The 13188-nt window shown below is 46.2% G+C and overlaps 1 protein-coding gene across 1 annotated transcript in view; it reads left to right on the top strand.

Moving 5' to 3' along the window:
- LOC133386929 (ectopic P granules protein 5 homolog) overlaps positions 1-6992 on the top strand; it is a 29415-nt gene extending 22423 nt beyond the window's left edge. Inside the window, exons 11-14 of the mRNA XM_061630780.1 lie at positions 690-847; positions 2828-2982; positions 5185-5301; positions 5421-6992. Of these exons, the coding sequence (XP_061486764.1) occupies positions 690-847; positions 2828-2982; positions 5185-5193 (322 nt within the window). The 3' untranslated portion in view covers positions 5194-5301; positions 5421-6992. The remainder of the gene's footprint in view (positions 1-689; positions 848-2827; positions 2983-5184; positions 5302-5420) is intronic.
- Positions 6993-13188: the final 6196 nt, after the last annotated feature.

Genomic DNA, 13188 nt, shown 5'->3' with positions numbered 1-13188 from the left:
GTGCCTTCAGACCATAGCCTGGGAACAAATACAAATCCTAGCTTGTATAATATTATTGTTATTTTAGAAAATGTTTCTGTTTCTCATGGGTCTTAAATCAAAGCTTTTGAAATGTCTCTAGGCAGTGCCTAGAGAAGGTTCAGAAACTAAAGTGGGAGGTGATCTTCCATCTTTACCCTGTGCTGATTGACTTAGAACACTGTTCTTCAACCTTGGGTCCCCAGATGATGTTGAACTGCAGTTCCCATCATCCTTGGCCATTGGCTAAGCTGGCTGGAGTTTATGGGAGTTGTAGTCTGACAACATCTGGGGATCTAAGGTGGAAGAACAGTGGCTTAGAATGTTAGCCCTCGGAGCCCAGTGTTTTTTTCACTTTGGTCTGCGTTGATGCAAAAAGTATTAAAAGCTGAGAATGAAATGGAAGCATGGAAAAACGATGTGTGTTCTTTTTTCCATGCTTCTAGAGCCAAGTGTAAAGGCGGATTTCAAAAATCTTCCCTGAGGGGTGATGCGTGAGCTTGTACTCCTATTCGGATACACACCTCTCCTCTGTGGGAGAGATGTGCAAAAGCCACAGAACCACAGAAGCGAATGGGAGAACCACTTGTGTATCCTCCACTTTTGCAACAAGGGTAGCTGTCTGCTGCGTCTCCCTCAAGCATTTATTTTTGGTCTCCAAATCCCAACAGGCTCAGGGTGTGGCTGTTTATGTCTGAGATGCCATATGGGACCCTGTCCAGTAATATGCTCTGGAAGCTCTTCTCCATCATGCACTGCGCAGAAAGCGAGAACTTGGAGAAGTTAGGTGCCACGGTGCAGCTCGCAGACTGCAAATGCAAACTCAAAGGTAACCTCCTCTTTCTCTTGGTTGGGGTGTTTGTGTGTGGAATTTTCAGCCAGTTACATTTGGGTGCTCATGTGCCTATTGTATTAAGTGTCAGGGCTGGTGTTCTGGAGCCAAGTTAGGGATCAAGCACACAAGTGGTCATCCCTGTCGAATCCATCGCTGCAGTACCATCCTCTGGCCATCTTACCATGGTGGCGCTAAAGTGCAGTGGAGAAAAAACCAGCAGCTCCTTCCTCGGGTGCAGGGGTGGGTAATATTTTTCAGCCCGAGGGCCACATTCCCTTCCGCACAACCTTCTGGGGGCTGTACACCATGATGGGCATGGCCAGAGGCAAAAGCGAGAGAGGCAACGGATGTAAATGTACTTTGTACAGTAGGTTAGCTTCACACACATTCACACACCCCTCCCTATCCCCCCATCCAAGAGGCATGATCAGGAGTTCAAGGTCACATTCCAGCCAGGCAAAAACACTCAAGGACTGTGCAAAGTAGGGCTGGCAAGGGGTGTGGCTGAGGAAGCATAGACTTGGAGGAGAGCACTGAGGGCCAGATGGAGAGGTCAGGAGGGCTGCATTTGGCCCCTGCGCCTGAGCAAGGCATCAGGTCCACCACCCCTAGCACATTTCAGAAGGACTTCAATGGCAGGCTGTTTACAGTACATACATCCTCCTGATGTTATACTGGATTGCTTAGGGATGACCTGTGAGGCACTGGCTGGTGGATAGATCTGCTGGATGGGCTTAGGTGGCTGTTTTTTATTTTAATTATCTCATCTCATCTTTATTGTTTATTGTTTAAACGCAGAAAGACAGAAGAAGTACATATAAACAAGTTAAATTATATAACTTATATGTTGTTATTATTATTATTACTATTATTATTTGATTTATATCCCGCCCTTCCTCCCAGCAGGAGCCTAGGGCGGCAAACAAAAGCACTAAAAACATTCAAAATAAAAACAAAATTTAAAACACATTAAAACAAAACATCTTCAAAAACGTTACTTAAAAAAAGCTTTCAAAGCATCTTCTAAGATTAAAACGAAGGTTTAAGAATGTTTTAAAAAGCAATTCCAACACAGATGCAGACTATATATATAAACAACTTAAGAAAATAAAATCTGGTATACTAAAGTTAAGATGTATTAACCATCTGTTTCCTCATAGTATATGCTAAAGCACATAATTTTGCCACTTTAAAAGTTATTTCATTTCTCAAATCTGAGAGAAGGAAGTATAGAATCAGATCTACCTGGTAAGATTTTTTTTTAAAATCGGAGCAATATGAAAGGAACAAATGTCCTTATAATATGAACAGTATAACAGGACATGGGTGATTGATTCAACCTCACCCGACCGGCATGGGCAGATGCATTGGGAATAAGGAATGTGCAAATATCTCCCCTCCAACAAGGCTGATGGTAAGGAGTTTATTAATTAATTAAGTTAAAACTATCTGTGTGCTTCCACCCCTAATTTTTTGCAGTTAGGAAGACATCTCCCCACCTCAGCCCTGTGGCCGGGTGACACTAGCTACTGTGTGTAGACTTGGTCATGCCTCCTGGTACAGGGAGACACCCCCCCGCTCTTCTGTTGGTTTAGATTACAGCAGGGCTAGCCAGTGCGGCGCCATCCAGATGGTGTTGGGCTCAAACTCTCCAGCTGCGTCCACCAGCATGACCAACAGTCAGGGATGCTGGGAGTTGTAAGTTCAGCAGTGTTTGGAAGGCCCAGGTTCTCTGCCACTGGTCTATCCAAGGTGGCACCTGCCAGATGTTGCTGGGCTCCAACATGCACCTGCCGCAGCCAGCGTTGCCTGTCGGTCAGGGATGATGGAAGTTGTAGCCCGGCAACGTCTGGAGGGTACTATGTTGGCTACTGCTGCTGGGATACAGAGTACAACAAAAGACACATCTTTAAAAGAGGACTTTAGACATTTGGACCCGGAACTAAAATCTGCCCCCTCTGATGCCGCTGGCAGACCCAGCCCACCTGGCGAGTTTTGAGAAGTATCTCCAGTCCATGAACGGCTCTGAGGAGATCTGCCTGCTGACGACGTTTGCCCAGATGGCTCAGACGAAACGGGGTGATGTGGACCAGGACTTTGTCAAAGTCATTGTGCTGGAGATCTACGAGGTGAGCCGGGAGCAATCTGCTAGGCGAGGGAGCGCTATGGGCAAGTCTGGCCTGGGAGCAACCTTAGTGTTGCAGCCTTGAGAAGAGAAGACTGAGGAGAAAAATGATAGCACTCTTCAAGTACTTGAAAGGCTGTCACATAGAGGAGGGCCAGGATCTCTTCTTGATCATCCCAGAGTACAGGATATGGAATATTGGGCTCAAATTACAGGAAGCCGGATTTCAGCTGAACATCAGGAAAAACCTCCTAACTGTTAGAGTGGTATGACAATGGAACCAATGACCTAGGGAGGTGGTGGGCTCTCCAACACTGGAGGCATTCAAGAGGCAGCTGGACAGGCACCTGTCAGGTGTGCTTTAAGTTGGATTCCTGCATCAAGCAGGGGGTTGGACTCGATGGCTTATAGACACCTTCCAACTCTCCTGTTCTGTTATTCTAATGATAAGCTATGTTATAGTGGGCGGTAGGAGCTAGGGATTGCACCAAAGGGTTCATGGAAAAGATGGGTTTGGGGGAGGAATTTGAAGCTACTAAGAAGGATCGTGCAGGTGTTCTGGGGAGGAAGTTCCAATTATCCTGGATAGGAAAGGACAAAGGGCAGAGTTTTCTGTGTGGTGATCCTGCTCCCTTTTGTGATCTGATGGCAGACACTGCTGGTACTCCAGTGTCCCTCTGAAAAGCCACTTTTTTGTGACTCAGGTAAAATGTTGCTTTCTGGTTTTTATTTATTAATTACACCTTTATCCCAGAAAAAGAGAAAGACCAAAGAAGAGATGGATTGGAAGCCACAAACCTGAACTTACAAGATCTGAACAGGGTGGTTCATGACAGATGCTATTGGAGGTCGCTGATTCATAGGGTTGCCATAAGTCATAATCGACCTGAAGGCACACAACAATCCCACTTTTCCTCCAAGGAGTTCAAGATGGTGTATGTGGCTCGCCACCACCAGCCCACTTTTATCCTCCCAACAACCCTGTGGAGTAGGTTAGGCTGGAGAGCTGGTGACTGGCACAAGAATACCCAGTGAGCTTCACGGCCAAATGGAGATTTGAAACTGGATCTCCCTGGTCCTAGTTCAGTACTCTTACCACTATACTACACTGGCTGCCAAAGATTGTAAGCCATGATAGCCATGAATGGGCTCCCCGTGTTCAGAGACAGGGTGATCCCAGTCATGGTGTGGAGCCATCTGTGTTGCTGTGGCTGCTGCAGCTGCTTACCTGGCTGGGGCAAAGTCAGGGCCACACAGTGCAGCGGGCCACCAATCTGGTGCTTCTCCTGGTACACCCACGTGGCCCTGTCTTCTCTGCAGCCTCAGCCCTATCCAGTTAAGCAGCAGCAACACCAGTCTGGGAAGCTGGCTTCACAGCTCTGTCCCACCACATGCACCGCTACTGGATGAATCATAAAGTAAGTTTTAAAATAAAACAACAGCAATAGCAATGAAACTGTTAATATCGGTAGAATAGTTAGCAGCGGCAGAGTGAAAAACTGTATTTGCAGTGTTTAGAATACTCTTCCTTCAGTACTTAAAATATAACCCATTCAAATGTGACAGAACAAAAGCATCTTACCCTGATTCTTTTTTTAAAAAAATGAAGTAGGTATCAGGCAAGCTGCTTTGGGGAGGGTGTTTCACAACCAGGACACCACTGATGAAAACAAACTCTCCTTTGTTGCCGCTTGATCTCCAGTGGCACTTCAGGAAGGTGCTCAGTGGAAGATCTTAACATTTGAGCAGATTGATATGGAAGAAAGTGGTCCCTAAGATACTAAGATCTCTAGTCATGAAGGGCTTTCAAGGTTAAAACCAGCACGTTCAGTTGAATTAAGCAGTGAACTGGTAACCAGTGTACATTTTTCAAAAGTACTAAAATATGTTCCAAGCAAGCCAATCTAATTAAAATTCTAGCAGCTATATTTTGAACTAATTTTGTAGGTTCCAAGCAGTTGTCAAGGGCAGCCCCATGTGCAGTGCATCATGGTAGTCCAAATGGGATGTTACTGGAGCGTGGATCACAGTAGCCAGCCAGACTATCACTGTCCATGAGAGGGTTAGAAAACTTGCTCTTTTAAAAAAAAATCTTTTAAAAGAGATTCTATGATAGTGGAATCTGTTGGAATACACATAACTCTGACACAGGAATGATTGACATAAATATGAACTTAAGCTCTGTCATCTTTTTTGTTTCCTTTAGGATGTATGAATCCATCCTCTCCTGAGGTCACCAAGGAATTGCACAGCCAAGACATGCCAAGCGAACCTTGCAGCTTGGTACTTAGTGGAGGGGAGGGATATATTAATCTCCGCATAGGTACGCATGTTACTTGACAGTTGGGGGAATGTGGAGACAGGATGTGGGATCTCAGTAGGAACAGGAATGCCAGCACCAAGTATAATATTTTTGGCCCACTCTTTTTCCTCCATACCCAGGAGATGACACAGATGACCGCTATGGCGACTTGCTGCTCCTGAACCCTCGCTTACGTCGAACTGAACGAAGCCATCTCATTGTCTGGCAGGTGCAAGCCTGAGGCTATGGTGGTGGGCACAACCACTATTTTAGGGTGGAATGGCACCGTTCTGGCCTACGAGGGGATTGCACAATTGATAGATGCTGGTGTTGTCTTCCCATCACTATCTCCTGCCCTCTTTCCCCATGTGGTTAACCCTCAGGTGTCTGTAGGGTTGGGGTAATGACTTTTGCAGTGTTTTCAGGCTGATGATTGTGGAGGAGAACATCAGAATGCCAGGATCTGTTTTGTGAACAGGCTCGATGAAGGGATCTGCAACTGGTGGTTCCTCTGGCCCTCCTTTTATCATTGTTTCCACTGCTTTGAAATGGGAGCAGTGTGCCACTTTGCAATATGTTGGTCTACTGCTATATGGACTACTCCCACATCAAATCCTGCTGTGTTAACTCCTCCTTGTGCTGTGCAGCAGCATACCTCTTATGGCCCAGGTGGTTGGGAGCTAAGAAGATACAGTTTCCCAGGTAATGTTAGAATGGTAGAGACCTCTATTACTAGTTGGGAATGAAGAAAGTAGGTCCAGAGAGTTGGAACCCAAAAGGCTGAGAACCAAGACTCCTGGGGTTTCTTTGCAAAAGGAGCAGCATCCAAGTGCATTGGAGTTACAACTCTTCCCATTTCTGGCTCCCACTTTTGAGTGTGATTTCCTGATGCACTTTTGATTCTACGGGTTGGGACAGGAGGACAAGACACAGAATCTAGAACTACTGGCACAGAGTTGTTGAAGCCTGTCAGTGTAAACCACAGCACTACTTGGAGAAACCTGAAGGGGGAGCTCTTTCCTGCTGTGCTGCCTTCACTTTGGAAGTCAAATATTGATTGGTTGGTTCCTGGTGCTGTTGTGTTAACCAGATCCTGGCTGCAGCTTTGGAATGATGCTGGGGCCAGCCAGCCAGGGCTGTGGAGTCGGTACGCCAAACCTTCGACTCTGACTGCTCTATTTTTCTACTGTCCGACTCTGACTCCATCCAAAATTGCTTCCGACTCCAACTCCACGACTCCACCTCCACAGCCCTGGAAAGCACTGTAAATGTCTTTTTAAATTGGAAGCTCTCGTAGGAGCATTTTTATCGCTGCCTGAATATGCGCTGATCTTGGCATCACAGCGTTTGTCTTCATCTGGGTCCTGTGTCATACACTGACACCCAAAATGTTTTCCATCTTGAGTTATGGTGAAATGTTCAACTACAGCTGACTTCATGGGAAGCTTCTTTGACATTGTGAATTTATATTTTAAAAAATTTGTCAATCAAAATTTATTTTGAAGTCGGAGTCAGTACATTTCTACCGCCTCTGCCTCCAACTCCACCCAACATTGACTCCGCCTCCACAGCCTGCAGCCAGGGCACCTGCCTTGCTGTTTCTCAGGGTTGCTGTTTGTCTGTCTCAGTAAGGGTGAGTGTCTCTGGCAGCATCTCAGGATCTATTTCTGTGGGTTGGTTTCTCAATAAAGCTATTATTATTATTATTATTATTATTATTATTATTATTATTACTACTCCTCCTCCTCCTCTCTATCAGGTTGCACAGGAACTGGATAGGGGGTCTTCCTCAAGACAGCACATACAACAATTTGCAAAATAAGGCTAAAGCCTCTGTTCTTCTAACGCAGCTGAGTAGGGTAGCCACTTACACATTGCCAGAAAAGAAGGCAAAGGAGGATACAATTTGTGTAAAATATGCATATACTAATTTGTATAAGTGCCAATACAGAAATAAGTATTATAATGTAACTATAAATGCAGTGCCTCTCACCCTGCTGGGGAAGACTTGTGACCAGGGGTCCTGTTTGCCTGCTCCGTCGGCTGTTCAGGTGCAAACTGTTGATGGGCAACTTTAAGGCCCCTCCTGTTCTCCCTTCTTAGGGTTCTTTATGTTTCAACTGGACTTGGAGCAAGCAGCCCTTCATATCGAATACACCCTGAAAGAGAGGATTGGCCTCTAACATCTCTTCAAATGGAGGGCTATCCTTTGTAAAGTATTTATTCTGTAGTACTTATATGCCACCTTTAGGGCAAAGTGCTCTCAACTCAGCTTAGAAAAGATAATTGGTTTCAAATTAATACAGGATAATTTAGCTTCACAACTACGGAGCAATGAGGAAGATAATCCAGATCAGTGCCCAGATGGGAAATGGGTGGTGGGTAAGGGAAAGGAGGCTGTGTAAAGCATTCTTGAGGAATCAGTAGCAAACAGTAGGTCCTTTTTTATTAGGCCCATCTAAAACGACATACAAAGTAGTGAGCAAGCTTTCAAGTTCCCTAGAACTCTTCTTGCTGGATGTTAATGCGGGGGATGGGGTGTTTAAACAGTGGGGGACAATAAAAAGCCTGCCAAGATGAAAATGGCCCAAAGTCTGGACTTTGCAGTAATCTTAAAATGGAATTCAGGAGACATTGGGCTAAAGTAGCCAGGTAGGGAAAAAGAATAGGCTTCTTGCACACTTGAGTAGTTGTGTAGAAGAGGACATTTCAGCAGGTGTAGCTTGTCCCACCCCTGAGAATTTCTTGAAATTCCCCCTCCTGTGCAATTATTAAAGATGTGAGAGCCCTGGCCTCTTTTTCGCCTGTCCACTCTACAGCTGGCTGCCTTGATTAGAAGGTGCAAGGTGAAAAGCAGGTTTCAGATTGCATGGAGGGCTGCTGGGACAAAGACCCCTCAGGGCTGCTACCTGCAATCATACTGTTAGAGGTACTTGAGCTGCTCCAGAAGAGTCCCTGGGTTGTTCAGTATTGGTCAGTCATTGGAGACACACAGCACAAGATTATAGGGGAAAGGATGGCCCCCTGGCCCTGCACTTTACATTACCCCTTTGGCCTATGCTGTAGAGCAAGGATGGGGATCCTGTAGCCCTCTAATATGTTTTTTGGACTCCCATCGACCCCAGCCGGCATGGACAATGGTCAGAGATGATGGGAGTTGTAGCTGAAGAACATCTGGATGGCCATAGGTACTCTCATCACTAGTTTATTCTCTTGTTTCTACAGTGCCACTGCAAGTGTGCAAATTTCTTTTAAATACTGTTACTTTCCTTCATCCTAACAGCAAGCCTGGATGGCAGGTAGTGCTTTGGCCAAGGCCATTCTAATGCAATTAAATTTACCTTCATGTCTCACATTCTGACCCAAGACCCTAAATCTAGGATGGGAAACCTGTGCCCCTCCACATGTTGCTGGACTACAGCTCCCATCATCCCTACCTACTGGCTATCCTGGTTGAGGCTGATGTGAATGGGAGTCTATCGTCCGGTGAATGGGGTGAGCAAGCTGCCGGCATCTATTGGTTTCTCTGCCACAGGTTCCCCAGCCCTGCTCTTTAAAACTACCCTACACAACCTTTTTTTTTTGCAGCTGCATCCTTCTCAACAGTTGTCCAAACATTACAAAAATGAGTCCTTTCTTTCGGGTAACCAGGAGCATAACCCATGTAGTAGAACTGGAAATGGGTACTGACATCAAACCAGCACACATTTGAGCAAGTAAGAGCTGTGGTGAAATGAGGTGGTTACTTTGCAATAATTGTGGCTATCTCTACTATGAAGTCCTGGAAAGGCCTCCATGCACCATCTACTAAAGGAATTTTCAAGAACTGGCTGTGTTCACTGTGTCTTACTCTCTGAAATGTCCACCTCACATTTGGGGGAGGGGGGAAATTGGAAGTTTGATGTGGAACAGCTGTAATTGTATTGGGGGAAGGCAGTGGCTTCATAATTGGGGCCAATGAACACAAATAATTTTTTGGCCTCCTGCGATCTAGAATTGGAAGGGACCTTGCAGGCCACCTAGTCCAGCCTCTGCTTGAAGAACTCCAGCGAGAGAGAGGCCCTGCTGTCCCCACTCCCCAACATAGCTGGTTCCATTGTTGAACTGCTTTTACTGTTAGGAGGTTACTCTTAATGTTCAACTGAAATATACCCTTCTGTAATTTAAAACACATTAGTCCTCCTTAATTTTTGCCCTCTTCTGTGTGACAGCTTTTCTGGTATTTGAATGGTGCTATCATGTCTCCTTCCCTCAACCCCATCCTGTCTTCTCCAGGCGGAACATACTCAGACCATATTTGCACCCTACATTTATTCCACTTTAAACAGTCATGGCTTCCCCCAACTAGTCCTGGGAAGTGTAGTTTGTGAAGGGTGCTGAGAGTTAGGAGATTGTTATTACCCTCACCGAGCTGCAGTTTTCAGAGTGGTTTAACAGTCAGTCCTACTTCCCAGAGAACTCTGGGAGTTGCAGCTCTGTGAGGGGAATAGGGGTCTCTTAGCAACTCTCAGCACCCTTCACATACCACACTTCCCAGGAGTCTTTGGGGGAAGCCATGACTGTTTAAAGTGGAATAAATGTGTGGTGTGAATGTGGTCTTATTTCCCTGAAACTTTCTTCATGGGCTTGTTTCTGATATCTCTGACTACCAGCTGCCTGCTTTGAGTACATTCCAATTTGCCTATATTCTCCTTAAAATGTGGCATCCAGAACTTGGTATGATGGAGGCAGCAACCTTACTGAAACTGAGGACATCTGGGCCTGGTTAGACCTTCCTTAGGAATCCTCTGTATGCTGCCCTGAGTTCCATCATGGAAGAAAGTTGAGGCACCAGTTCCAATGATGGGCACCTGTAATTATGGGATTATGATTTCAGAGTCTATTGCTTTGAATCAGGGTGATGTACTGCCCTCCTGGTATTGCTGGACTACAACTCCCATCAGCCCTAACAAGTATGGCCAATGGCCAGGGATGATGAGAGTTGTAGTTCAGCAACATCTGGAGGGCCTGCTTTAAACAGATGAACCTGTCCCATAACAAATCAAACTATTGCTGCATCTAGTCCAGTATAATTATTCCTGTCTTTCCCAACCAGGTGCTCACCAGATGTTTTGGACTGGGGCTGTCGTCCAAAACATCTGGAAGGTACCAAGGTAAGGAAGGCTGGTCTGGCAGTGGCTCTTCAGGATCTCAGACAGTCAAGACTGTTTTTTAAAAAGGTATTGGCCCTAGCAGAGTGCATGAACCAGATGGGCTCAGCTTCCGGTAGCAAAGCATCTTGGATTCAGCTAAATCCATGCTGAATGCACAGAATAAAAAATTCCCCCTGCAATTAATTAATGGAACTAACAAAAAAAGGCCATGGGACTTGAAATTCTTGATGGGCACCTGCAACAGAGGTTGTAAAAAAATGGTAAATAGTGGTTTTGAAAGCCAGCAGGTGTGTACAATACTACCTGGCTTTCTTCAAAAATATGCTCCATGGCTGACAGAAGCAAAGGGTACTCAACTGAAAGCAACATCAACATCTCTTTCAACTCTTAACTGAACAGAGCACTCCTAGGGTAGAAACACAGTGGTTTCAGCATGTCTCCATTTTTCTCTCTTCTGAAACTAGGGCCACACAACGCTAGACAAACCCTGCCCCTTTCCCCTGTAAAATCTGGTGGGAGCAGCTTGAATGCATTTTTTTATAAAAATTCAGCTTGAGAGAGATTTCACAGCAGATCAACCTGTGTTCCCTCCAGCTGTGGCTAATGGAAAAGCTTTGATCTGGCAACTAGTGTGTTTACAGACCTATGCTCCAGAGATGGGGAAGCTTTGGGTCTCCAGATGTTGTTGGACTCCAACTCCCATCAGCCCAAGGCAGCATGGCCAATGGTTGGGGTTGTTCGGTCTTGTGGTCCAGCACCATCTGGAAGGCTACAGGCTAGCCCTTCCTGCTCTACTCCAATGCTTCGGGGGGGGGGGTTTACACTGGCAGAACAGCAGCCGTATCTTACACATGCTCAGCTTGGGAGGGGGAAACACCACAGAAAATCCTAAATGGCACAAAACACACACACACACACACACACACACCAAACTTCCATGGACAATCCACCAAGGCCCACCAATCATGCAGTGCCAGTGATGATGCCCATGTGCCAACCACACATGAAGGGAGCCATTGACTCTGGTCACTGAGGATGTGTCCCAAGGCACAAAAAGCCACAGTGCCCCCACTGCAGGAGCTCTAGTAGCGTAGGCAGCAATAACCTTGTTACTGCCAGTTTCCAGGCACTGGCTTGAATTGCCTTACATGTCATAATGTGCAGGCATACAAGCAGCCAGTATTTTGTGACCCAAGGGATGCTTTGTGCCATGTTAATCAGCAAGGCACTATAACTCACTCCTGAGTCTCCACTCAGTCCCACAGCCATGAACATGTACCCTGCAGGTAGGACCTAGGGTGCCCAGGTTCTTGAGAGGGGAGGGGGACCCTGTCCATTGGGAATGGAACATCAGGAGGAAGATAATTGAGTTCCACAGAATTATTCTGCCTTGATTTCAAGGGAAAGGCTTGTGAGATGGATGGTTTTGCTCATGTTCAAGAGCTAACAGATGGCCGTGTTTGAGGACAGGAAGGAATTTCCCCTCAGATCATGTTGGCTCATTTATCTGAGAGGAGCAAGCAGGCATAGTGTTGCCTGTCACCTACACACATGGCTTGGCTCGCTTGACTTGTCCAGAGCCATTGCTCGCTTGGCAGGCGCTGTGGTCTGCAGCCAAATGCTTTTATGTTGCTGTACACCACCCAATATGTTTTGCAAGAGGGTGGTGTATAAATATATAATGTAAATCTATTGGGAAGAACTAGCGGCCAGTTGATTTTGAGGTTGAATTATATAGCCTTTGGGTCCCTGTCATCTCTCAACTCTATGATTTTAACTTAGAGGCCTTTAGTGAACTTTAACATATGTGGGAGGGGGTATAATGAGGCTTTATTTTTGCACCATCACTGTGTGTGATGCTTTACTGTGGGTGTGGGGACCCTTTGGTCCACAAATGTTGCTGAACTACAGCTCCCATCATCCCTGGACATTGGCCATGCTTGATGGCATTGATGGGAGCTATAGTTCAGCAACATCAGGAGGGCCCAAAGTTCCCCACACCGGCTTTATGAAGAAGTACCTGCCCCAAGAGGCTTACAACCTATAATTTGCAATGGAGGCTGATAGGTCCATGTCAGTGGGGCGGTGGAATCTGTTCCGGGGTTCACTCTGAACTTTCAAGGAGCTGTCCAGGGTGCTGAATCTAAATTTGGGGTCAGGCTTCAGCAGCTTGGACAGCGCTCAAAAGTTCAGACGAAAACCCAGAGCAGATTCCACTGACATGGAACCACAAGCTGCTGCTGATAATTTGACACAGGGAGTGAACTGCAAAAGGGAAGGGTCCCTGAGTCCTGCTGCAAGACAAAAGCCAGGTCCTGCAGACTGAAGGTTTTGACCCTGGACTTCCCCTGTCATTTCTCATATGAATCCTCTTTGTTAATTTTTATTTTCCGGTCTCCCAGGGACTAAGCAGAAGGGCTTGCAGAATCTCACCAAAGGTATCCGTGAGCAGCCTTTCCCTGGCTGGGCCCCAGCAACTGGCAGTCTGCAGGAGGTGCTGCGGCAGCCTGAATACTATCCATATGGAGATGCACCAATGTTCGAGGGCAGCTTTGTGCAGGTGAAATGAATGCTGCCCTTGGTTGGGCAGTGTGGCTTACAGCACAGAGATTTCTGCAGCAGTGTTCCCTGTTGGAGCCTGCCCTCCCCCCACGAACGTACAAGGATGTGCACCATATTGGCCAGCATAGATTAAAGGCAGATCCATACCACACCAATACCATACATTTAAAGCACATCCAACACACATTATTAT

This window comes from Rhineura floridana, chromosome 1 (assembly GCF_030035675.1).
Source record: "Rhineura floridana isolate rRhiFlo1 chromosome 1, rRhiFlo1.hap2, whole genome shotgun sequence".
Lineage (NCBI taxonomy): Eukaryota > Metazoa > Chordata > Lepidosauria > Squamata > Rhineuridae > Rhineura > Rhineura floridana.
This window is presented reverse-complemented; position numbering and strand designations above follow the sequence as displayed.